The 27,813-nt window shown below is 39.8% G+C and overlaps 1 protein-coding gene across 2 annotated transcripts in view; it reads right to left on the bottom strand.

Moving 5' to 3' along the window:
• The window catches only part of PARN (poly(A)-specific ribonuclease), a 287,911-nt gene that overhangs the window by 223,553 nt on the left and 36,545 nt on the right, over positions 1-27,813 (bottom strand). For both annotated transcript variants that reach the window (XM_073591082.1, XM_073591083.1), the window contains 7 exons: positions 24,959-25,026; positions 24,785-24,866; positions 22,621-22,681; positions 22,373-22,538; positions 7,570-7,635; positions 6,290-6,328; positions 2,539-2,581 (listed from right to left, as the gene is read on the bottom strand). In XM_073591082.1, coding sequence (XP_073447183.1) covers positions 2,539-2,581; positions 6,290-6,328; positions 7,570-7,635; positions 22,373-22,538; positions 22,621-22,681; positions 24,785-24,866; positions 24,959-25,026 — 525 coding nt within the window. The remainder of the gene's footprint in view (positions 1-2,538; positions 2,582-6,289; positions 6,329-7,569; positions 7,636-22,372; positions 22,539-22,620; positions 22,682-24,784; positions 24,867-24,958; positions 25,027-27,813) is intronic.

Raw genomic sequence — 27,813 nt, 5'->3', positions numbered from 1 at the left:
AGAGATTTAATATCTCTATCTCCACACACATACACACACTTTTTTCCCCCCAGAGCATCTTCACTCTTCAAGCCATGATGTGCTGGAACATTCTTACTTGTTATCTTGCATGTTTTAAAACTCCTTTTAGTAGACCTACTATGGTCAGTAGTGGCTGACTTCTTAAACTTAAGAGACAAAAAGTATGAATGTAAGTGACTAAGGCAGGGGTCAGTAAACATTTTCCACTTAAGAGCCGGACGGACTCAATGTATGTGAAAGTACTGAGGGCCACATTCACCTGCTAATAAAAGATATTACTGTGTTAGGATTATTATTAAAGTGAGGTAAACCTGGACTGTTAAGGTGCTTCAAAGCCAGTTCACCCTGAAGACATGTTCACTCCCTTGAGGCTCTGGAATCGCTGCAGGGTCGTAGGGTTGGTAACCAAGGCATGGCATGTTGATCGCGAAACTTCAAGATCTTGCAATCTGATGTGACTTACCAGCAGTACAAGATTTTCCATCTTTAGTCTGGAACCAGCAGAGCTTCAGCATATTCTTAGGACACACAACTAAGCTAAGGCAGAGATATGCTCTGCAGGAGGGGTCAAGCCTTCTACTTCCTAACCAGCCTCCTGGTCAAAGGGCATATATCAAGTAGTCTGTGTGCCCTAAAAATGTTGTGTAATAAGAATTGCGTTAAATCCTACTTAAATTGAGTCTAAACGCAATCTACAAGATTGGACCTCTAACGCAGGTGAGGTAATGGTAGTAGGACTGTTAGGTTGCAGCTCTTGGACCTTGCAGTACTGCAAAGCTCACAACAAAAATCCTGCTAAACTTCTACAAAATGGCAAAACAGATGGTACATGTTTAAACTGAAAACAAATCTTTGCTAGATCTCTGTATTTACACATTAGGCCCCTTTCACACGGGCGGATAGAACTCAGCTTTTAGCTGCGGATAGATCAAGTTATCTACCGCAGCTAAACTCAAACAATGCTTGCCTATGGCCTCATTCACACACTGCATCTAGCAACAGTTTTGTTACATGGGGTTTGGTGCGGTTAGAAAAAATAAATTGGACTGCCTCCAGGACCGATTTATTGCAGCCATAAATGCAGGTAATCGCAGTGTATCATTTCTCCTGCAGATAGCAACAAGAAAAGAAAAACAGGAAGCACATCAGAAATGGTAAGAATGTTTCAATGCAGCTAATCGCAAAGTACAACTGCAAGTGAACGCTGTGCCAGGATTCTCTGAATTTCAAAACAAAACATGCTTTTAACAGTGGCAGAACAGCCGCCCGTGTGAAAAGGGCTTAATAGTAGAGGAAGGTGCAGATCTTGCAAGAAGCAGTAGCCAGTTGTAAAAGGTAAAGGAATGAAAATGGTTACCAAATATGGTGCTGAACCATCTTTGGCATCCAAGACAGTACGAATTCTCCTGGAAATTCACAAATATAAAAAAGTCTAGGATGATGGATAATGGAATGTGACACCACTCTTCGTGCAAAAATCCGGGTCACAATCAAGTGCGCGCAATGTCCTTTTGTCTGTCAGTTGACGAACGTGGACCGCACTTATGCTTAGACGACGTTTTCCCAAAAAGTATATAGGCCTTCATAACCTTCGATACTGTACCTTGTGACACCACAAATCAAGTAGCAACTTCAGAGGCACCAAACAATTTACCTATTTTGAAACTCCGTAAGCTCTGATGTGACTCCTTATTAATAGCAGCGCATGTAGTGAATGACGAAAGTAAGGCTTTCCACCTATAAGCTAGGCACCTCACAGCAGAAGCAAAAGATTAAAACATCACTTCCACATTCAAAACAAGACAAATTGTCACTTTCACACCTGCAGATCATATAGTGTTTCCATATTCTTGTCTAACCCTTGTAGCTAGCTGAGCGTTTGCATGTGCACTCAATGTATGAAGGCTTTAAACTGAAATTAAACCCCCAAATTTTTTTTTTTGCAAATCAATCACATTTAAAAAGGCAAGCTGTGAATGATAGTCACATTTTTCAGTGTGCTCATGTTGGCTTGACAGTTTGGGTGAGAGCTATCGAACTGGCTGCCATCGTAGCTGATTAAATGTGCAGAACCATGGCAAATGCAGATCAAACAGAGGCTAGGATAGCAGCTTCCTTAGCTATAAAGGATAGCAGGGTTTACTTCTGCTGTAATGAACAAACACCAAGTTGACTGCCCCTGCTGCACCTATACAATATTATGCAGTTTTCCTTAGACTAAGGACTTAACATTTCACAGTCAGCAGAAATCTGAGCAGCTTACACAACATTCTTCAACACAGGTATCTCTGCAGGGTGGACCTAGTGTGGGGAATCTGCAGAAAACAAGGACCAGTCACCAGACCACAGTAGGGGAGGGGAGTGCGCAATAGGTAGCAGGTGTTGTAAAGGAAGAACAGCCCCAAATAATGAAAGAAGGCACAAGATGAACATTAGAGGACTCATTTATACAGTTAAAGTATTAAACTGTCTTTTTGAAGGGATTATTTCCCCTGCAATGCTGAAAGTGGCATTTACCTTCTCAGATTCTACAGTTTCCAAATGGGTACCTCGTGGATATCTATTAAAAACAAGGAAAATATCAAATATATGTAAGCAAGCAAACTTTAAACCTCATGCACTGAAAGATTCAAAGCTTCTTTACAAAGAATTGGTTTACCCTTAAAGCAGAGTTGCAATCACCTGTGGAAAAAATAAGTCAGCAGCAATAAACTGTAGCTGCTGACTCAACAGCCACTCCTGACCCACGATCCAGTGGTGTGCTCACCTCAGTCGGTCTCACACATTGTCTTCAGTCCCCAGCATCTTCACTATCAGCACCTGGCTGTGACAGCTTGCGGCTTCACAGCCGGGTGCCTACTGCGCATGTGCCAGTCACGCATTGCGAGTGGTGGATGCAATCTCCTGGGACCTGTCAGTGTCCCAGAAGACTGTAGGGGGGAGGGAAAAGAACTTCCGTTTTCGACTGCTGCGGTGGTCGGAATGGAAGCTTTACCTGCTTCCCCCTCCACTGCTCCTCAAAAGTGCCAATTGTTCAAGAGGAGCGGGGAACAAGTCCTTAAAGCAGAAATTCCCCCTTTTGGGTGGAGTTACGCTTTAATGCATTGCCTGGTAAACATGCCCCCCTACCTGTTCCTGGTGTGATGACATGACATCTTGTCTTGCGTCCCACACAGGCTCTCTCCACTTTCTGGAATATTGGATTTCCTCACTGACAACATAGTTGGCTGTAACAAGCAGCTCTTCTGGTGGATGGCTTCCATACAATGTGGCATGGCTGCAGATAAGCTTTTTGATTTTATATTTCTGTGAGTTTGCATTTGACTTTAATTGTAATGAACTTGTTGATGCTGCACTTAGATGGCATCCCCTTATGTTCCTCTTTTGTAATTTCAGAGAATTGCTCCAGTCTCAGGTGGAGTTGGCTACTGAAGTACACCACCCTTCCTATGGGATTTATATGAACTTAACATTTTATGAACTACCTATGCTACATAAGCATGTCTTTACATTTTATTTTTATTTATTTTTTTATTTAATTTAGGAAGGGGGGGGGGGGGGGGTAGAGGCTTACTCATGTGGATGGTGCATTAGCATTTGTTTGCACCACAATTTCAATTGTTGTTTGTACATGATTATGAAGGCAGCCTTAAAAAGGAGAAGTCCAGCCTGAGCTTCTCCTATGAATCACAGGAGTGCAATTGGTTTTGAACTCCTGTTACCCGTTTTCAACAGAGAGCGGTCTGAAGTCCGCTATCTGCTGACAGGCAGCAGCTCTCTGGTGTTTGATAACTCCATTCTCAGTGCAGAGGCACCGGGGGACAGATGCAGCATTGGATCGACGCTGCATCCACCTAGGTAGGTATGATTGGTGAAAAAAATAAATAAAAAAGAAAACCTTTACTTCTTTTAAAGTGGTATTAAACTCAAAACCAAAAAAATGTTTAATATATTGCAGCTTACCAAACCTTATATGTGGTGGCTGATTTTTTTTTAGGCTTTTTACCCCTCTGTTTTCACCTTGTGGTCTGGCCAGTAACATCACTTGTATTAAGGCGCCTACACTCTGGATGAAGGAGCAACAGTGACACCTTTGGACAGCAGCATTGTTAATCTGGGGGGAGGGCAGTGTTTGATGCACCATCAAATAGAAGCTAAAAGTTTTTTTCTCCTTTTCGGGACTAAAGTTTTACATACATGAGTAAAAGCAGACCATTGCATGCACCCGGGTCAGAGGTAAATGGTTTGTCCCAGCCCTCTAACTGCTACATCAGCAGGATAGTTTGTGCCGTTGAAAAAACAGGCTAGATCAACAAGTGGCAAAAAAAAAAAAAAAAAAGGCATAAAATTGAAAAACAAATACAGCCATCTCAACTAAGAATTGGTAAGCCGCAATTTAATAAAAGGTTTTGGGTTTAATAGAACTTTAAACAATACTGGTGCCTTTTATACAGCAATGTGTCACAGAACAGTAACAATTATTTCAGAATATCGATATAGTTTGTCTTATATGAATTAGTTAAAAAAATAAAATCTAAGGTGGAAAACCAGTTTTAACTAATTCATATAAGACAAACTATATCGATATTCTGAAATAATTGTTACTGTTCTGTGACACATTGCTGTATAAAAGGCACCAGTATTGTTTAAAGTTCTATTAAACCCAAAACCTTTTATTAAATTGCGGCTTACCAATTCTTAGTTGAGATGGCTGTATTTGTTTTTCAATTTTATGCTTTTTTTTTTTTTTGTTTTGTTTTTTTCTCTTCTCAATAGACTAAACAAATTTTGAAATCAAATGCAGCTGCTAATAGTATGTTCCCTTTTTTTGTTTTTTTTTGTTTTAGTGCATAAAAAAAATAAAAAAATAAAATCTAAGGTGGAAAACCAGTTTTATTTTTTTTTATGCGCTAAAACAAAAAAAAGGGAACATACTATTAGCAGCTGCATTTGATTTCAAAATTTGTTTAGTCTATTAAGAGAAAAAAAAAAAAAAAAAAAAACGAAACACACAACCTGGGCTGACTAATCTCCTCATCCTATCCTTACAAGGACAGGAAAAATACAGGAGGTGGGACAGGGATTTTTTTTTTTTTCTCTGCGTTTGTCATCAGGCGGTAGGAGCAGCCGCTTGGTTGGCTGTTGTGGGAAAAAAAAAAAAAAAAATGGGAATATAATTAGTAAGTTATGTACACAAACTTTACTGTATGGTACAGTATAGAGACGTGAGAGGTGTTTCAGCTGTTATGCTATTTAAGCCTTCTTTTGATGCAGGCATCCAATTGTCTTAATAAATGGCTATATTTTAAAAAGGATGTCACACTATTGGAGGCATTCTATTTTATTCCCTTATGCGGTTTGGAGTCATTAGTGGTACTTCAAGAGCCTGGATCTTGGAACGTATATAGAGAAGAAAGGGAATACACCAAGGAAGGATCATAAGTCCATTAATCTGTCCCTAAGGCTTCTTTCACACCGACGATCCATTCAGGTCCGCCTGTCAGTTTTTTAGGCGGACCTGAACGGACCCGCCATAGATCTCTATGGAGCGTCGGATGTCAGCGGTGACATGTCCGCTGACATCCGACCCACTCCGAACCGAAAAAGTGCAACGGAGGAAAAACCTACTTTTCCATCCATTTTCGGATTGGATCGGGTCACGACGGACTCTACGGTCCATCATCATCCGATCCCCCACAGGGGAGAGCGGTGCTCTGACAAGTCCGTCACTGCACAGTGTGCAGCGACGGACCTGTCATCTGCCTGCTCAACGGGTATGGGGTGGAAAGATCCCCCCGCTCATCAGAGCGAGCTCCGTGTGAAGGAGCCCTAAGGCTTTATATTCACAGTTATGAGGTGAGAGTTCTGAGAGCACTGAGGTGATTGGTGAAAGCACTACGATCATTTGAAGTTCAACTAAGAAGTACTATACACTTATTTGTACTGATCACTGGGACACCTAATTTATTGATTATTGATTCATTATTAACTATTATTGCCATCAAGGTGCATGTTTGATTAAACATCGAAGCACTAGAGGAATTGCGCAAGACCACTTTATGATCATTTATTTATCCTATGTGTACTGTGAGGACATTAGGTATTGCACCATTTCGACATTTGTACTTGTTCACTTATACTTTGAGTTAACACATTCAATATATTTTCATTTTTAGTACCTGGTAGCGCAGGGGATCACAAACACGTTTAATTTGTATGCTGCTACATTACTGGGCCCTTACACAGACAACACAGAACTATAGCTTACTTCCAATTCAGCGTCTGGTAGATAAGCTTCCTTTGATAGCTAAATTGAAATGGAAAGATTACAAATCTTAGTGCTCATCAAAACATGCAATCACTTCACAAAAAAAAAAAAAAAAATCTAAAACTCAGAAATTAAAAAGGTCTTGGGGGGGGCTTGTTCTGCAGCCGATCCAGTAAATATAGCAATTTTGGCTTTACAGAGCTAGATCAATTAGGCTTAGAATGTGGCTGAGTAGGTTTAGCCCATGTGCTCACTGGGGCGACCAGTCAAGCGTTTTGACAGTCCCAAAAACACATGAAAATTGCACCTCATTACCAGCAATGAAACGGTTGATATTGCAGCGATTACGAAAGGTTTTATGCACTACTTTGCCAATTTAAGACTTGCAAAGACTTCTGTTAAATCAAATCAGCAGTGCACAAAAAAAAAAAAAAACACACACACACACATATATTGTTGCACTATGCTAACCAGTCTATACCTGTAGTCTGTTTAATGGCAAAAAAATTAAATTATGCAGAAGCACCATTATGAATAGATGCTTAAACGGAAAATCTATCCAAAAGCATTTCAGCCAGATTGGAGAATAGCTGATACAGCCCATGTTTACACAAGTTAATAAGCATTTCCTGTACAGAAGATTGGGGGGGGGGGGGGGGGGGGGGGTGGAGTAAAATCTTTGACAGCTGTTACTGAAACATGTACAGTATTACCATTGAGAGGCCAGCCTTTTACTCTAGTTTTGGTTACCATATTAGGACATCACATTTTTAGTTTATTCCAGTTGGTTTACAAGTAATACTAAAGAATTAATAAAAAAAAAAAAAAGGAGGATGATGCATCGCATTGTTACTAGGTAATGGACCAATACTCATGTGTACTCTGTGCCTCAAACTCAGAAAGAGCCTTTGAAAATTTGTATGGTGTACAAAACTGAGCCGACTTTGTAGAATGTTGGTCATACAGAATTAATCATCCCCCCCTCTAGTCAACCAAATTTTAATTAAATAAATTTTAGGCGAAAGATAAAGTGAAACAACCATATTTATAAATTAAGTTTTTTTTTTCTGCATGCATGACCACCATAAAAACCTACATATTGCTCACTCTAGCTCTGAGGTACAATAGTGTCAAGATATCTGCAGCAAAACTGGGTAAATAAGAGACTTACTAAAAGAGACTTACATATTTGACCAACTGTGGAAGAATCCTATACTCCTATGCTCTGGGCAACAGTAAAACTTTGCATGCAGATAGTTACCTAAAGGATAAAAACAAACCTTGTACATGGTTCCAAATCTAGAGTTTTCCGTTCTTCGTCTTTTAAAAAAGCTTCCACGTGTTCACTACAAAAAAAAAAAATACAAAGTATACAATAGGCCTTGTTCAAAATGAATATAAAACTACTTTATTATATATGACAGCCATACCCTAAAGCGGTTGTATAGTACAAATTTTAACTTTTACTTACAGGTAAGCCTATAAGGCTTACCTGTAGGTAAAAAAAAAAAAATATCTCCTAAACCTGTACAGTTTAGGAGATATTCCCCTTGCAATGAGCCGCTGACTGCAGCAGCGCATGCGCACAGGGGATTCTCGGCTGAAAGCCCGGCAGATGCCGGACCTTGCCAGAAAGAAGTCTCCAGCGCGCATGCGCGGGAGTGACGACATCGCGGCTTCAGCCACTCAGCGCTGGAACCGCGATCCAGCAGATTGACAGCCTTTGTTACTGTGAGCTGTGAAAAAAAAAAAAAAGTGGGGGTGAGTGGGGGGCGTCCCTACCTCCAATCAGCTCTGAGCTCTCCAGTGTTTAGCTTAAGCTCCCTGCCCCTTTTCTGATCTCTCATACAAGCTTATAAGTTCAGCACCTTTAATGGATGAAGAGAAGAGAAGACTGCAGATAAACAGATAAAACTTCTGTAGGAGGATTTGTTTCATTGCTATGCATCACCTGAAGATAGTCCCTCCACTGAGTATATGTAAGGATTTACAACCACTAAGTTCAAGTCAGGCAAACCTCTGACAAAACAAATTTCAGTAAAACCATTTCAGTAGCGTACTGTCTGGCACAGCTTTATGTGGCTCTTTAAAGCAGAACTTTGTATCTGAGCTCCAATCTAACCGCCATTTAGATTATTTTTTTTAAATATTCAAAGCAAACTCACCCCTCCATCCATGTAGCCATTTATTTTGTTGAAAAATCACTTGGTAAAAAAATAAATAAAAAAACCCTGGCATTTCTAGTGGTGGCCACCTTGAGTAAGGGCAAAGGATTCATGTAGCATTTACTTCCTGTAATCCATTTGCCATTAGTGCAGGCATGGTGGCGCATTTAGCTGAGAAAGCCCCTTCTCCAGATGCAGTGCCTCTGCCAATAGAGCAGACATCTGCTTGACAACTTACTACAGAAATAGCACACCAGGAGAACCATGTTTGGGGTGCCCCACCACAGGCAGATCCGATTAAAAACATGTCCGGGTGTAGAGACCACTCTACCTGATCTCACAACTGACAGCATATGTAGTCCCACCTTCCAGGTTTCTTACGCCTGGAATGTGAACAGCAGAGACAGTGGGCACATAAAAGTCAACCCACTGAAGAATGTGTGGAGCCCTCGAGCATCACTGCCAAGCTCCTTGTCCCACTCTGGTTATGGACATAGGTCATGGCATTGCCCAATTGGATCCTGACAGGGTGTGCATGAAGTTCCATTCAATGAGTTGCAGTCTGATCACCCATAGTTCTAGGACACCAATAGGCAGCCAAGTCTTAAGCCTCCACCAGCCCTGAGTCGACCTTTGGCTCAGAACTCAGAGCCAGATAGGCTGGCGTCCAACCTGACCACCATCCAATTGAGGGGGAGAAACTACTTCCTGGCCCAAAAAGGAGGACCAAAGTCAACAGAGAAGGAAGGTCCTGGCCAACTGTCCCATGTGAAGCTGCGCATACGGGACTCTCGGACACCAGGAGATCCAGAACCTGCATGCAAAAAAGGCAGAGGGGAACACATGCTGAACAGCAGTAACCACAGTCCGGAGTTTCCAAAGTTTGTCCGGCAGGAGGAACACCTTAGCTCTTGCCATGCATTAGCCCCAGACATTCCAGAACCTGGTCAGAGTCAGAGCAGACTTGAGGTTCAACACCCATACTAACTCCTGCTGAGTGCTCATTGTGATCGCCACGTTGCCCATCAGCGCAGAGTGAGATTTCACTTGCAAGAGGAGGTCGCCCAGATGTCCTAACCCAGCAATTCCCTCCTGCCTCCAGGAGTCTGCACCTTGGTAAACGTCAATGTCGTCCAGGGTTTCCCCAAAGAGCAGCTCACTCTGGAAGGGTAAAATCAACCAAGGCTTTCCTAAATGTCTGGTCCACTGACCAACACTTTAGCCAGTGGACCATGCCTGAGACAGCTTGGAAAACAGTGGGGACACATCCAGGCATGCATCACACACATACTTGATATCCAGAGTAGATGCAAAGCGATGGCTCTCTAACGTAAAGGTCATGCCGATTACAGTCTTCTTAGGCAAGGGATCCACAACGCAAAAAACTTTAACCAAAAAGTGTATTTGTATTGACATGTACAATATGGGAATTCAATGGCAGCTTAAAGCTACAACATTCTATGACTAAGGTATCCGTTTATCATTCAGCGGTAAAATACCGCTATTCAGTATTCAGGCAGGCACTCTCAGAGGAGAGTGATCTCCGAGTGCCTGATTATCAACCTTTGTAGATCACTTCTCCTGTTGAGTTGTGAAGCGATCTACAAATGCCAGGAACTTCCGAGAACGACTCCTCTCACTGTAGTCTCGTGCAATGTAGCGGGATTACATTAATAGGAAGTTAAAAATACCAAAGTTAAACACGAACCACACATAACACACCTCATATTAATAAAATAATAAAGTCACATTCCCCCTACACAACATACATGAACCTAATTATTTAAAAACATTGTTTTTATCAATATTTAAATTCAAATAAATGAAAAATACATTTATAATCATTAAAAATAAAGTATACAAATAAATATTAATTAAAATATGTTTCATAATTGATAAACCCCCATATAACTAACAGAACAGTCCATGGATAAAAACCATATTTTACACATTTTTTTTTACTAATAAATTAAATTATATAAAAATGACTTTAATAATAGCATTTTAATGCAGGTAGAAAATAATATATATAAAAAATGTAGATACATACACATTATATATATACACACACACACACACACACACACACACACACACACACACACACACACACGTGAGTATACCCCTAACATTTTTGAAAATGTTTTATTCTATCTTTTCATGTGACACTGAAGAAATGACACTTTGCTACAATGTAAAGTAGTGAGTGTACAGCTTGTATAACAGTGTAAATTTGCTGTCCCCTCAAAATAACTCACAGCCATTAAGGTCTAAACCGCTGGCAACAAAAGTAAGTACACCCCTAAGTGAAAATGTCCAAATTGGGCCCAAAGTATCAATATTTTGTGTGGCTACCATTATTTTCCAGCACAGCCTTAACCCTCTTGGGCATGGAGTTACCCAGAGCTTCACAAGTTGACACTGGAGTCCTCTTCCACTCCTATGATGACATCACGGAGCTGGTGGATGTTAGAGACCTTCCGCTCCTCTACCTTCTGTTTGAGGATGCCCCACAGATGCTCAATAGGATTTAGGTCTGGAGACAAGCCTGGCCAGTCCATCACCTTTACCCTCAGCTTCTTTAGCAAGGCAGGGGTCGTCTTGGAGGTGTGTTTGGGGTCGTTCTGTTGGAATACTGTCCTGCGACCCAGTTTCCGAGGGGAGGGGATTATGCTCTGCTTCAATACGTCACAGTACATGTTGGCATTCATGGTTCCTCAATGAACTGTAGCTCCCCAGTGCCGGCAGCACTCATGCGGCCCCAGACCAGACACTCGCATCACCATGCTTGACTGTAGGCAAGACACTTCTTTGTACCTCCACACATGCTTGACACCATCTGAATCTCATACGTTTATCTTGGTCTCATCGGACCACAGGACATGGTTCCAGTAATCCATGTCCTTAGTCTGTTTGGCTTCAGCAAACTGCGGGCTTTCTTGTGCATCATCTTTAGAAGAGGCTTCTTTCTGGGACGAAAGCCATGCAGACCAATTTGATGCAGCGTATGGTCTGAGCACTGACAAGCTGACCCCCCCACCCCTTCAACCTCTGCAGCAATGCTGGCAGCACTCATACATCCATTTTCCAAAGACAACTTCTGGACATGACGCTGAGCAAATGCACTCATCTACTTTGGTCAACCATGGCAAGGCCTGCTCTGATTGAAACCTGTCCTGTTAAACCACTGTATGGTCTTGGCCACTGTGCTGGAGCTCAGTTTACGGGTCTTGGAAAACTTCTTATAGCCTAGGCCATCTTTATGTAAAGCAACAATTCCTTTTTTTCACATCCTCAGAGTTTGTTGCCATGAGATGCCATGTTGAACTTCCGGTGACCAGTAAGAGAGTGAGGGGGATAACACCAAATTTAACACACCTGCTCCCCATTCACATCTGAGACCTTGTAACACTGAGTCACATGACATCAGGAGGGAAAATGGCTAATTGGGCCCAATTTGGACATTTTCACGTAGGGGTGTACTCACTTTTGTTGCCAGAGGTTTAGACATTAATGGCTGGGTGTTGAGTTATTTTGAGGGGACAGCAAATTTACACTGTTATACAAGCTGTACACACACTACTTTACATTGTAGCAAAGTGTCATTTCTTCAGTGCAGTCACATGAAAAGATATGATAAAATAGTTTTAAAATGTGATGGGTGTACTCACTTTTGTGAGATACTGTAAATAGATAAGAGTGAGGGAAAGAGGCTGGCATCACAATTGTGCAATCTCAGATATCACATGTGACGCATTGCTATGCATATCACATGCAATGTTTGTGCGATGTAAATTTATCTCAGGAGGGATTTTGGGCCACTCTTTTACAGCTCTTCTCTAAATCCTTAATGTTGGTTTGTGGGTCTTGGAAACTTGAAGTTTGTGCTCCCTACATATATTTTCTATAGGATGCAGGTCTGGAGACTGGCTAGGCCACTCTATGACCTTAATGTGCTTCTTTTAGAGCCACTCCTTGGTTGTATATTTTTAGTCATTGCCATGCTGAAAGACCTATCCTTGGCCCACCTTCAGTGTTCTGGCTGAGGGAAGAAGGTGCTCATCCAAGATTTTACAATACATGGCCCTAACCATTGGTCCCTCAATGCAGCAAAGTTAGTCTGACTTTAGCAGAGAAACAGCCTCAAAGCATAAGGTTTCCACCTCCGTTGCTTAACTGTAGAGAGGTGTTCTTGGGGTCATAAATCAGCATTTTTCCTCCTCCAAAACACAGGGAGGCCGCTCCTTAAGAAGGCACATTTACAGTCATGCCAATGAACATCTTAAGGATTCAGAGAAGGATTGGGAGAAAGTGCTGTGACCAGATGAGACCAAAATTGAGTTCTTTGGCATTAACTTGACTCACTGTGTTTGGAAGAATGCTGACTATGACCCCAAAAACACCATCCCTACAGTCTAGCACAAAAGGTGGAAACATGATGCTTTGGGGCAATTCTCTGCTATAGATACAAGCCGACTTTTCCACATTGAGAGGCCATGTATTGTAAAATTTTGGATGAGAACCTTCTTCCCTCAGCCAGAACACTGAAGCTAGGTCATGGATGGGTCTTTCAGTACGACAATGACCTAAAACTAACCGTCAAGGCAACAAAGTAGATGTTAAAGAAGCACATTAATGTCATGGAGTGGCCTAGCCTGTCTCCAGACTTTAAGCCTACAGGAAGTGTATGAAGGGAGCTGAAACTTCAAGTCTCCAATAAACCTTAAGGGATGTAGAAATGATCTGTAAAGAGGAGTGGACCAAAATCCCTCCTGAAATGCGTGTAACCCTGGTCACCAACTACAAGAAACATCTTACCTCCTTGCTTGCCAACAAGGGTTTCTATACCAAGTCCCATATCATGTTTTGCTTGGGGCTCAAATACTTACTCACTGAACTGCAACGTAATTTATAGGTTTTTTTTTCTGGATTTTTGGTTGATATTCTGTCTCTATCATTTAAAATACACCTATGATAGACCCTTCATTTTTTTGTTAGTGGGCAAACTTACAAAATCTGCAGGGGATCAAAAAATGATTTTCCCCACTGTGTAAACATACCGTACATACAGTTGTGCTCACAAGTTTACATACCCTGGCAGAATTTATGATTTCTTGGCCATTTTTCAGAGAATATGAATGTTAACCAAAACTTTCACTCATGGCTAGTGTTTGGCTGAAGCCATCAACTGCATTTACTCTTTAAATCATAATGGCAACAGAAACGACCCAAATGACCCTGATCAAAGGTTTACATACCCCCAGTACTTAATACTGTGTATTGTCCCCTTTAACAAATTACAGCTTGAAGTCTTTTGTGGTATTTGTGGATGTGGCTCTATCTTCTCAGATGGTAAAGCTGCCCATTCCTCTTGGCAAAAAGCCTCCATTTCCTGTAAATTCTTGGGCTGTCTTGCATGAACTGCAGGTTTGAGATCTCCCTAGAGTGGCTCAATGATATTGAGGTCAGGAGACAGATGGCCACTCCAGAACCTTCACTTTATTCTGCTGTAGCCAATGACAGGTAGACTTGGCCTTGTATTTTGGGTCATTGTCATGTTGGAATGTCCAAGTACGTCCCATGCGCAGCTTCCTGGCTGATGAATGCAAATGTTTATCCAGTATTTGATAACATACTGCATTCATCTTGCCAATTTTGACCAAATTTCCTGTGCCTTTGCAGCTCACACATCCAACACAACAGCGATCTACCTCCGTACCTTTCATCATAGGCCTTATTGACTCCTCTCCAAATGTAGCGTTTATGGTTGTGGCCCAAAAGCTCAAATTTGGTCTCATCATTGTGCCAGAAGGTTTGAGGCTTGTCTCTGTGCCGTTTGGCGTATTGTAAGCGGGATACTTTGTGGCACTGGCATAGTAAATGGCTTTCTTCTGTCGACTCAACCATGCAGCCCATCTTTCTTCAAGTGCCTCCTTATTGTGCATCTTGAAACAGCCACACCACATGCTTTCAGAGAGTCCTGTATTTCACCTGAAGTTATTTGTGGGTTTTTCTTTGCATCCCGAACAATTTTCCTGGCAGTTGTGGCTGAAATTTTAGTTGGTCTACCTGACCATGGTTTGGTTTCAATAGAATCCCTCATGTTCCACTTCTTGATTAGCGTTTGAACACTGCTGGCATTCCCAATTCCTTGGATATCTTTTTATACAGTTCAACTACCTTTTTCCCACAAATCCTTTGACAATTCTTTTCCTTTCCCTATGACTCATTGACCTTTTATATACACACACACACACACAAAACACACACACACACACTAATTACATGCAAACAGATCAGAGGTGAGGATGGTTACCTTTAATAGCCATTCAAACCCCTTTGTGTCAACTTGTGTGCATGTTATCAGGCCGAAATCTCCAGGGTATGTAAACTTTTGATAAGGGTCATTTGGGTAGTTTGTTGCCATTAGGATTTAAAAAAAGAGTAAACATTTGAATGATAATAAATGGCTTCAGCCAAACACTAACCTTGAGTGAAAGAAATGTTTGTTTTCTCATTCATATTCTCTGAAACATGGCCAAGAAACCATAAAATTCTGCCAGGGTATGTTAACTTATGAGCACAACTGTACATACACACGATCTGTCAGTTCCGGGTAGGGGGTGCACATGTGTGACTCTAGGCAGTTAACCCTTTGATCACCCCGATAACCCTTTCCCAGCCAGTGTCATTAGTAATGCATATTTTAAGCACTGATCCCCAAAAAGTAATTAAAAAAAGTCTACAGCAATATCAAAGTCCCGACATAAAATACTGATCGTCGCTATTACTAGTGTTAAAAAAAAAAAAAAAAATTTATTTCAATATAAATACTCTCCCTTGATTGTAGATGCTATAACTTTTGTACAAGCCAATCCATATACGCTTATTGTTTTTTCTACCAAAAATATACAGCAGAATATTTTTATTCGATAAGTTTTATAGCAGAAATATATTTTTTCAAAATGGTCAGTCATTTTTTGGTGATAGCATACAAAAAAAAACAAAAAAAATAAATAAAAACGCAGCAGTGATCAGATGCCACTAAAAGAATGTATTTGTGGGGGGGGGGGGGGGGGGACAGCATTGCATGACCGCACAATGGTCAGTTAAAGTTTTTTTTACTGCAAAAAATGGCCTGTCATAAAGAGGGGGTAAATTTTCCAGAGGTAAAAGTGGTTAATGACAGATTTATATGTACTACTTTTTAATATGATGCCTTCTCAAATATGGGATTCTGTCATGCAACAGTGTAATGTGTATCTTGTTACATGATTTTATACCTGCCCAATAAAAAAAAAAAAAAAAATCTCCTAAAGAGGAATAGAAAAAGTAAACTTCGAGGGGCAGGAGGCGGAGCCTAGCGAAGCAGACATGCATTGTTAGAGCTCCACACCGCTGAGGAGAGAAGAGAAGGACAAAGCGGAGCCTGCAGGCTCAAAAGGTATCCATTTGAACCTTTTTGCCCCAGGGAACAAACTGTGAAAGTTTGGGCAGGAAATATGGTACTGGGAGGAAACCGTGGCAGAAATAAAAATCACCTCACAAAGAGCTCACAGGCACTCACTGCAGCTGAAGCAGCTCCAGTCACCTCACAAGATACAGCATCAGGGCGCTCTCACAGACAGAAAATGTCACAGCAAGACTCTCCATTTGAGTCAGATACAGAACAAATCCTCTCACAAACTTCTCCACAAGCCTCCTCAGTATCCCCAGTAATATTATTACAATTTGAAAAGATGCTTCATAAGGCTTTAAAACAAACCTCAGACCAAATAACAAAAAGCCTAACCAAAGAAATAAAGAGAGCTGGGAAACCGCACCGCAGCCTTAGAAATAAAAATGGATGAAATTGAAATTACAACCCAAGAAAATATAACAGAATTGGAACAATTAAAAAACGAGAATTTAATACTTCAAACTAAGCTCGAAGATTACGAAAATAGAGCCAGACGTTCAAACTTGCGCATAAGGGGAATACCTGAAACTGTGACAGACCTGCAATCTACTATTACTGCTCTATTACAAGAACTAAAGCCAGATATCCCTATTGAACGTTTAGAACTGGAAAGAGTACACAGAGCCCTCACAGCCAAAAAGAAAGATGGACCCCCACGTGATATAATCACAAAATTTCATTATTACAGAACGAAAGAACAAATATTAATTGCTGCAAGAGAAAAAAAAGGAACTTAATTTTCAAGGACACAATTATCAAATTTTTGCTGACCTATCCCAACTTACTATTACTAAAAGACGATCCATGAAACCCCAACTAATGAAACTGCAACACCACAACATTATGTATGAATGGGGCTTCCCCTTTTCAGTCAGATTTAACTACCAAGGTACAATTTACAGAAGCAGATCAGCAGATGAACTACAACAAACCCTTTTAAAATTAAATCTGACAGAACCCACAAGCAGCAACACCCCCACACGCAGAAGAATAGCATCATCTTCACCTTCAGGCAGCACCCAGAAAATTTCAGAACAAAATGGGAATCATCATTCTCACAAAAGAGGCCGTTATGCCACATCATCCATGGACCAAGAAGATTCAATGGACTGACATCCTAATTCCTGATATCTCTTCATTTATTATACTAAGAGATGGTTCTCTATAAAAAAAACTATATTTATAACTGAATGTAACTGCATTCTGATAGTCACACACTGTGTGGGATCATGTTACATTCCAGTTATATTTCTATTTCTTATTACTTCTGATTCATATAGCCTTAGTATATATAAGTGAAATAAGGAAATTCTTGTTCAGTTATATATTATCAGGTAATAACAATAGATTTATTACTTTTTAGGACAAATATGTTCAATAATCCAGAAGTAATGGAAGCTTTTTATTTCTTTTCTTAAAACAAATATATTATTACCTAACTAGTTCCTAGAATTATGTTTTTGTTTATTCTAATCTGAAGCAATACAACCTCAATTTTATGAGTTAACATATCTAAACAGTTACATATGAATAAAATATGTAATTGTTTACTCTAAAAGGGTTAAAATCCCAAAATAATTCAAACTATCTTCATCAATACCAAAGTTATTAACAGTACCTTTCTAACTGAATTATTTAGCCTAGGGCAAGACTAACCATATACAACCACCCTGGAATAAATAATTTCAACAAAAACTATATTCTGCACTCCAATTAATGAAACATCATTTTGATGTCTTTTGACATAGCACTTCTCTCCTGTAAGCGGAAGATCCGTGTACCCCCATTAGCCCTCCTCATTCTCCCAACCATATTATGTGGGAGTGTGACGAAGGCACTTATTCCCCTGAGAGAGATATTTATTCTCTTTCACGGGTAAATTGTGATTACTTGCAAAAAATAATTTATACAATGTATCATCTAATCTCATATGTTTTTTGTTTACTCTTTACTCCAGAATTCACTGGTTTCTTTTCTATCTATTCATCTCTTCAGTCCACACAGGTTGATCTGCGCAGTCAGCTCTGCATAACAAAAAGTAAGTCAAAACTATTTGATCTAATGCCATGGCACCACTGAATATACTTTCCCTGAATGTTCAGGGAATAAATGTCCCTCAAAAAAGGACCAAAGCCTTCCGTACTTTCCATAACAAGAAGGCTCACATAGTATGCCTCCAAGAAACACACTTCACCAAAGATTCTACTCCAAAATATATTTCTCCTTTTTATCAACAAATTTACACGGCTTCTGCCTGTACCAAGCAAAGGGGAACTCTAATTGCATTTCACCGATCCACACCATTCACCTTATCATCAGAAATTAAAGACCCAGAAGGTAGATACCTGATACTCATGGGTTATATAATGGATACAGCAGTTACAGTGATTTCCTACTACGCTCCTAACAAACAACCTACACCATTCCTCTCACATATATTACAAGTGATTAATACACACAAAATGGGAACAGTGATAATGTGTGGGGATTCGAACCAGGTCCTCCTCCCATTTCTAGATAAATCACCTTTTACACCATCCAAAATAACCTCTAGATTACCTTTTTCTCAACTTCTTTCCAAATACAATCTGGTAGATTCATGGAGAGAAAGTAACCCAATGAAAAAGAAATTCACTTATTTCTCGCACCCTCATCAAACCTTCACCAGAATAGATCATATTTTTCTAACAATAGGAATGATACCAGAAATTATTGCATCAGATATAATTCCGATTCCGTGGTCTGACCATAATGCAGTATACACTACTATAGCCTCAGCCATACCAAAAGCGCATGACCCAACGTGGTACTTACCGGACATAATGCTCAAACACCCACTACATCAGATGGCCATTGAACAAGCTTTAAAGGAATACATATCAATTAATAATACAACAGACATCTCCCCAATAACACTGTGGAAAGCTCATAAGCCTGTCTTGCGTGGTATAATACAAAGACAAATGGCACTATTTAAACGGGAACGCAAAAATCTAGCAAAAAAACTAGAACTCAATTTTAATGCAGCCTACATATCATTTCAAGATAATCCATCTCAGAGTACAAAATCTCATCTGGAAAAATCTAGATTGGAATACGATCTATTTCTCATTGAGTCAGTTGATAAATCCCTCAAACGCTCCAAACACAATTTCTACATGAATACAAACAAACCAGGTACATATTTGGCTCGGGCATTAAATTCAACTAACAAATCTTTCAAACCAATACGTTTGAAATCAAAAAATGTTTACACTTGTAATCCAGTTAAAATAGTCCATAAATTTCACTCACATCTCGCAACTTTATATAAGACAAACAATGAATTTAATCCTACAGAGGCTGAATCCTTCTTCTCAAAAATAACCTTACCTGAGTTATCTCAGAATCAAAAAAGCAGTTTGGATGAGCCTATAACTATAGATGAAGTTGCTAACGCCATAAAAGACCTAAAACTTAAAAAAAGACCAGGCCCAGACGGCTACTCGGCTTTATACTATAAAACATTCTCAGAAATACTCTCTCCCATTCTCACTGAAACGTTTAACAAACTTCTAGATGGACATTCTTTTCGGCAAGAAACACTAATGGCAATTGTTTGTATGATCCCAAAACCCCTTTCTGATGATACTTCCTGTGTGAATTATCGGCCTCTCTCTCTGTTAAACCTCGATATTAAATTATTAGCAAAAATAATAGCAAAACACCTTAATAGCATTATAGGAAAATTAATACATAGAGATCAAGTAGGCTTCATGCCAAATAGACAGGCAGGCGATAATATACGCAGGGCAGTGTTATTGGCACATATTGCTAAAAAACGGAAAATCCCTTTATGTTTTCTATCTCTCGATATTAAGAGGGCATTTGACACAGTATCCTGGCAATATATGCAATATTCATTACAAAAATGGGGTTTGGGACCCCACTTTTTAACATGGATCAAAGCATTATATAATAAACCCAAAGCCTATATAAAATATGCTGGATACAAATCTGAAGCCTTTAATATCGAAAGAGGTACCCGACAGGGTTGCCCATTATCTCCCTTATTATTTGCCCTTATACTCGAACCCATGGCCCAATACATCAGAACAAACCAAACTATAACTGGCATTGAAGTAGGAGGTATTACACACAAATTATGTATATTTGCAGACGATATATTACTTTTTCTATCATCACCACAGGTCTCTGGTCCTAACTTAATACCAGCTCTTGATGGATTTGCAGCCCTATCCGGCCTTATGATTAATCCTAAGAAATGCCTAATGCTTAATATTTCACTCACAAACATGGAATTGATCCCAGCTAGGGCTGCACTCCCATTCACATGGGCAGAGAAATCAATCCCATATCTTGGAATTCATTTAACAGCATCTCATTCTGACTTATTCTCAACCAATTATCCTCCTGTATTAAGACAGATCACAAATCTAATAAAACAATGGTCGCAACTTCCTTTATCCTGGATAGGGAAGATTAATGCAATCAAAATGACTATTCTACCCAAATTGCTTTATCTATTCAGAGTCCTCCCTATTGCAATTCCTTCCTATTTTTTGAGAATAGTACAAAAAAGAGCAACTTCGTTTATATGGGGCTCTTCTAAACCACGTATACCTATACACACACTACATCTTCCCAAAAATAAAGGAGGCCTGGGATACCCTAATTTTACTAACTACTACAGAGCAGCACATTTGGCCAGTCTGTCCAAATACCATGCAAAACAGGAAATCCCATTATGGGTATTTATAGAGGCTTCAGAAAATGACCCTCTATTAATATCAAATTTATTATGGCTTGATCCTAAAGACCGCTTTAAAATTCATAATCCCATAACTAAACACTTCTTATCTCTCTGGGATAAACTAAAAACCAAATATCAATTACAATCTCCACACAATCCTCTCCTTTCTTTTATCAGAAATCCGGCCTTTTATCCGGCATGGATCTACCCAAATTCTTTTAAAGCTTGGACAACATCAGGCATTCAGACACTAAATGACTTCATAGCATCTAAATCATTCCTTTCATTCCCATCGCTTAGAGAAAAATATGATCTACCAAACTCTGAGATATTTAGATATCTCCAAATCAAAAATTTCTATACACCATTCCTAAAGGGGGATACACCATTATCCCAATTATCCATTTTTGAATCAATCTGTACAAAAGATCCATTTGCTAAAGGTACAATTTCATCACTTTATAATCAATTATATGGAGTAGCAAATCTTAATAGACCCTCTTACGTTCAGAGGTGGGAGGAGGACCTGGGACAAACTTTAGAAGACACGGACTGGTCTAACATATGGCTCACATCTAAGTCATCTTCACCCAACATCTTAGCACTGGAGACAAATTATAAAGTCCTAACTCGCTGGTACCTTGTACCCGCTAGAGTGGCAAAATATTCACCTAATACCTCAGCTCTTTGTTTTCGAGGATGCCCAGAAATAGGCACATATTTACACACATGGTGGACGTGCCCAGTAATCCAAACCTTCTGGAAGGAAGTCTTCGTGACTGCATCTAAAATATTTAAAAACATAATACAACCAGATCCATATTTAACTTTACTTAATCTAAAACCGGAATGGTTAACACTCTCTCAATTCAAACTTATGATCCAACTAATAACGGCTGCAAAACAAACAGTGGCCAAGGCATGGAAATCTCCTACATTGGTACTAGCAGAAACAATTCACAGAATGAATAATACAATCTCCCATGCTAAGATGGTAGCCATCGATCAAAATCAAATTCCAAAATTTGAAAAACTTTGGCATCCTTGGATAAAACAACAGTTCCTGTCAAACTTCAATGACTCTGTCCTGTTGCCACGGTAACAGATTAAATGACTTACAGAGACACCCATTCTAAGGCTTCAAAGAGAACTAAAAAGAATAATAAACTGACGAGCGGGACAACCTTGTGGACCATACCTCTACCTTTCAACCCTTTTTCTTCTTTTTCTTTCCTTTTCTCCACCTTACGATTAAAGCTCATTATCAGAATTTATTTGACCTATATACACTCTACTTGTAAACAATATGTATAGTAGGTATAAATCATTTAAATACCTACAAAAGTAACTAAGGAAATGATATATATCTTTAATTTAGGTTTACGTAAACCCAATGTTTAATATTTGAAATTTCATTATATTTACCTATAGAAACCCTACTGTAAAACAATGAGCTTACTTTATAGATCCTTGTAAACCTACTTTATATATCTTTATAACATTGTATACTCAATAAACTTCTTTTGACAAGGAAAAAGTAAACTTCGGGTGAGCTAAGCGTTTGATGAGAAGCAATGTTACTGGCTAGCCAAGTTCTTCGATTAAAAAAAAAAAAAAAAAAAAAAAAAAAAAAAAAAAAAAATCTTAGACTGTTACAGTCAAAGGTGTAAGTGACAAGTACTAAATAAATTAAAATATGTACCTACACTGTTTTATCAACAAAACCTTTCTGCTCATCAGGAATGGAGACTGGAGTCTTAGGTGCATTGGGAGAAATGTAGGTTACTGCGCTTGCACCATTTGCTTGTGAGCGTCTCTCCTCATACTGTTCTCTGAGTTGCCGCTCCTCCTCCTGATTTAAATACGGAATTCCTACAAAGATGAACAGTCATCATCTGCCAGTGCACAGAACAGCTTTAAAACATAAAATGGCAAACACAAATTGGTAACCTACCTTTACGAAACACTTTATTAAAATCAAAACCCTGGTTGGCCAAAAAGTCTATACTTGAGCTCTAAAAACGAAAAGGAAAAAAAACTGCACGTTTTCAAAAATGAAAGTTATGAATAATGAATAAATGATTTTTTTTTTTTTTTTTTTTTTTTATATTTACACATACCACATTTAAAAAATGGTTATGCTAGCAAACATGTAAAGGAATTAAAAATAAAATCTGCTAAGAGAAAGAAACCACTTTTCAAAGGGAAAGGGACAGGTTCCCTTGCTAGGACATGCCACTCCTCCACCGAAGAGCTGCAAAATACCAGCTATTTCAAGGATATGGGGTACCGCTTACCCTTCTCAAAATGCTGTGCTCATGCTGAAGCTGCCATTCACCAGGCCTGCACATTGTGCCATATGGGAGCAGAGCAAGCCATTAACACCTGTGAAAGCTCTGACACAGACATGGAGCATAGCGTGAAAGGAGTGGTGGTGCTGTCCAGAGTCTCTCAAATGGCAGATTTGCTTTAGCACACATCAGCACTTGGGAGTGCTGAAAGCAAAGAAAACCCTTGTTGGGATAGAGCTTGCCTACCCCTCCCACATATTCCTAATGTCCACTGAGGGAGACCATCAAAGTGATAGGCCAAAAGGACTGGGGTGGAAACAGAACAGCACTTCTGTGCATGATGGAACTATACCCATCCAGAATGGTTTGACATTCAGGAATGCAAGTAGTAATTAAAGCTGCTGCAGACATAGCAGCTTTAGAATTTTAAAGCGGCCAAATCACATTTGGTTTAGCTGCCTCATGCACAGTAATCAGAAAGGAGTCAGTTCGTACCCTTAGCCCTGGTTCACATTAATGCGATTTGACAAGTCAAATCGCATGCCAAATCGGCAGCAACGCTACAGATTCCCAAAAGTAGTTCCTGTACTACTTTTGGAGATTTTAGGGTTCGATTTCCATTGACATCTGTGCAGCAACCCGCACAAATGTCTCTGAAATTGCCCCCCGAAGTCGGTACTGACATGCAGGATTACATGCTGAGCTCGCACAACTTCATTCCCGCTGTCAGTGTGAACCTGGGCTTATGTGGAATATAGCTCTCAGCAGACAAATCCATAGAAATATATGGTACAGGTTCACTTTCAAGCAGGCCTTTCATATTTTAACATGCAAGTGCCTTTAGCCAATTAACAGCATGCAGCTTTTCTAGAACTCAACGTGGTAAAAATTAAGCTACAAAAATAACGGGCTGTGTGAACAACCACAAATAGCTGTGGCAACTTTGTGCTTGAGCTCGGCAGCTGCAGCTAGCCTCTCACAGGTGCCATAAACAGCAGTAGGAATCAGCAGAATCCTGCCACTTCCATTCGCACAGATGCAAATGTAGCCTAACACATTCATTTGACAATGGCATTCTCAGCCAACCATCAAAAAAAAAAAAAAAAAAACACACACATTGATTTATTCCAATCTCATGTGCTTAACAGTAAGCAGTTTTCAAAACCGCTGAAGCAAAGTCAAGATTTTATAAAAACAAACCCACACAAAAAACAGAGCTTAAGAAAGGGGTTGTAAAGGTTCGTGTTTTTTTCACCCTAATGCATCAGGGTGAAAAAACACCTGTCAGTGACCGGCCCCCCAGCACCCCCATTCTACTTACCTGACCCCTTAAACTTGACCCATGGGGACGCGCTGTCTCTGCCTGGGGGTTCTCGGCTGTTGATTGGATAGATTGATAGCAACGCAGCCATTTGCTCCCGCTGCGGTCAATCAAATCCAAAGATGTGGGCACTGGGGCCGAGTCCCGCATTCGTGTCTGGACACAAATGCTGGACTCGGAAGCGTGCCCCCAAAAGGTAAGCCCCCGGGAGATCGTTTCTCCCTTCTGAAGTGGGGATGAGCCACGAGAGCCGCCGAGGGACACCAGAAGAGGATGTTTGGGGCCACTCTGTACAAAATGAGCTGCACAGTGTAGGTAAGTATGATATTTTTGTTTTTTTGTTTTTTTTAAACAAAGACAAACCCTTAGTGTCACTTTAACAGTATAAAATGACAGGGAAGAAATTGTGTGAAATCAAAGAAAAAAAAAAAAAAAAAAAGAAAGAAAAAAAGGAAGGAGGGAAGAGCACGCAGTCTGGTCATTGGTAAAAGAAAAAACATTTATACCTGACAAACAAACTTCTTGTCTGGAGAATTTCTGTTGAATGGCTTCGGGAAAACATAAAAATTAAAGGATTTGATAATGTATCTGAAAGGGGAAAAAAAAAAAAAAAAAGTGTTAAATAGCATATACAGTACGATAACAGGTTAAAAAAAAGTCATAAAGTAGCAATGACATACTTTGACTGCGTCTTCTCATATTTAAAAGTGCATAGACCAAACTGAAACAGCAGGAAGTCCATAGAGTGCTGCAGGAAAAAAAAAAAATATACATACATATTTTAGTTATCAAAACATTGTGAGTAGGTTACATATAGTAGGCGAGGTTGGGAGGGAAAAAAAAAAAAAAAAATTCCATCAATTCCAACCTATGTGTTTGATTATAAGTCAGCATTACCCTGTATATAGGTCTTTCCAGGTACCTTTAAAGCAATCTTAGGACAGCTACTTGGAAATCTGTTTCCCTCCACCCCTTAAATACCTTTTCTTACATGATACACACAAAATATTATATATAATGATATATAGATATATAGATATATCTCCAATAGAGTAAAAAGGAAACTCTCTTAGATGAGGGACAGAAACGTTTCTATTCAAGACCAACTCAATTTGCCCATTTTCAGGGCAGTTACTTTGGAAGATAAGCAATATGAATCATCCTGGGGTGGAAGCAGCTGTTTGAACTGATAACTAAATGCCAACATAATGCTGAAAAAGATATCAATACAATTATGCTTGATGCTATGAACACAGCTGTTCAGAAGAACCAGCCCAGAAGCACATACTTTCCACAGAGCTGAGTTTGATGGATGGCTTGGCATATCTGTCTCATAATGGCACTAAAGGGTGGCACACAGGCCTTTACCAGGCATTTTATATGCCTAACATAGTTACCCGATGCTTTCCCATGCCCAGGGAACAGCATGTGCCCTGTACAGCCTACCCGACAAGTGAATTGCAGGTCGTAAACTGCAAAGTTTTTTTGCACTAGCATTTACCCACCCATGCGCATTCAATGTATTTCCCAATTGCAAGCATTCTAAACAAGCCTCAGCATTCAAAAGAGCACCCGCCCCAGAAGATTTTACCCCCTTCCTGACCAGAGCACTTTGAGATTCGGCACTGTGTTGCTTTAACTGACAAATGCGCGGTCGTGCAACGTTGTACCTAAACAAAAATTGGCGTCCTTTTTTCCCCCAGAGCTTTTTGGTGGTATTTGATCCTCTGTGGTTTTTTTTTTTTTTTTTTTTTTTTAGTGGCGCAAAAAAAAAAAAACACACACCACCACACAATATTTTGTAGTTTTTGCTATAATAAATAACCCCCTTTTTTAAAAAAAGCTAATTTCTCAGTTTAGGCCGATATGTATTTCTACTTTTTTTTTTACCAAAAATAACACACAAACGCAAAAGTTATAACATCTACAAAATAGGGGATAGATTTATAGCATTTTTATTTAATTATTTTACTAGTAATGCGATTTTTATTGGGACTGCGACATATCGGACAATTTTGGCACATTTGTTGGACCGTTGGCATTAATACAGCAATCAGTGCTATAAAAATGCATTGATTACTGTAAAAATGTCACTGGTAGTGAAGGAGTTAACCACTAGGGGGGGGGGGAAATCAAGGGGTTAATGTGTTCCCTTGTGTGTTCTAACTGAAGGGGGGAGGGCACGTCCCCCCTGGTGGCTGCCTTAGGAGCCGACTTAACATGACTGCGATTCTCCTACCCATGCCATTCTGCCGCAGTACAACTGCGGCGGCTGGTCGGCAAGCGGTTAAAGCTACAGGAGTGCTAGGAAGTTATGCCAAGCATAGAGAATGCCTGTTAGAAATTGTGCGAGTTCAGTTGAACTCGCAGGATTTCAAACCAGCAACAAAGTCCAGCTTGAGAGGGGGGGATTTGACAGACATCTGTGCGGGTTCATGTACAGATGTCTAATCAAATCACCCCCAAAGTAGCCAAAAGTAGTACAGGAACTACTTTTGAGAATCGATGCCTCAAAGTTGCCGATTTGGCATGCGATTTGAAATGTTAAAATCGCATGCCATATCGGCCCAATGTGAACATGGGTTTAAAGCTTCATGTGTATGAACCCTTAGAACAGGGGTCTCAAACTGGTAGCCCTCCAGCTGTTGCAGAACTACAAGTCCCATAAGGCATTGCAAGGCTGACAGTTACAAGCATGACTCCCACAGGCAGAGGCATGATGGGACTTGTAGTTTAACAGCTGGAGGGCTGCCAATTTGAGACCCCTGCCTTAGCTTACTGCATCAAAAGTAAGCCAGACATGCCAAAAGCACACACTGTGCTAGAAAGATTACCATTTAACAGATAGTTCTGGTTAAAAACTGGAGGCAACCTCTGCAAGCCTTCTGTAGCCACTGTCACTGGCAATGGCAACAATATTTACCCACAGGGGCTCCACTGGTAGAAGAACTGGCATCTGTAAAGATGTGAACAGGGAAGCAGATTACCCAGGGTTTCCTTGCTGAAAAGCTCCAGGCGACCCTTCACAAGATCAGTTTCTCAAAGAAATTCAGCAGAAAATAAGTTTAGCAATTACCTGCACTAGACTCCAGAGAGGAACCATGAGCCTCTGTTAAGACATGATAGGCGTGATTGATAACCAATCCATTTCTCTGAAACCAAGAATGTGTATACCTGATAGGTATACTCTTCTCTGTCAGATACATTTTTACGTGACTCTGAATATTTTACATCTAATAAAAAAAGGACAGTTAACCACTTAAGGACCAGCCTCGTTTTGGAATTTAGGCGTTTACATGTTTAAAACAAGTTTTTTGCTAGAAAATTACTTAGAACCCCCAAACATTATATATTGTTTTTTTCTAACACCCTAGAGAATAAAATGGCGGTCATTGCAATACTTTTTTTTCACACCGTATTTGCGCAGCGGTCTTTTGGAAAAATTCACTTTTTTGAATAAAAAAAAAAATATATATAAGACATCAGTAAAGTTAGCCCATTTTTTTTTTACATTGTGAAAGATAATGTTACGCTG

Source organism: Aquarana catesbeiana, linkage group LG06, assembly GCF_042186555.1.
Source record: "Aquarana catesbeiana isolate 2022-GZ linkage group LG06, ASM4218655v1, whole genome shotgun sequence".
NCBI lineage: Eukaryota > Metazoa > Chordata > Amphibia > Anura > Ranidae > Aquarana > Aquarana catesbeiana.
This window is presented reverse-complemented; position numbering and strand designations above follow the sequence as displayed.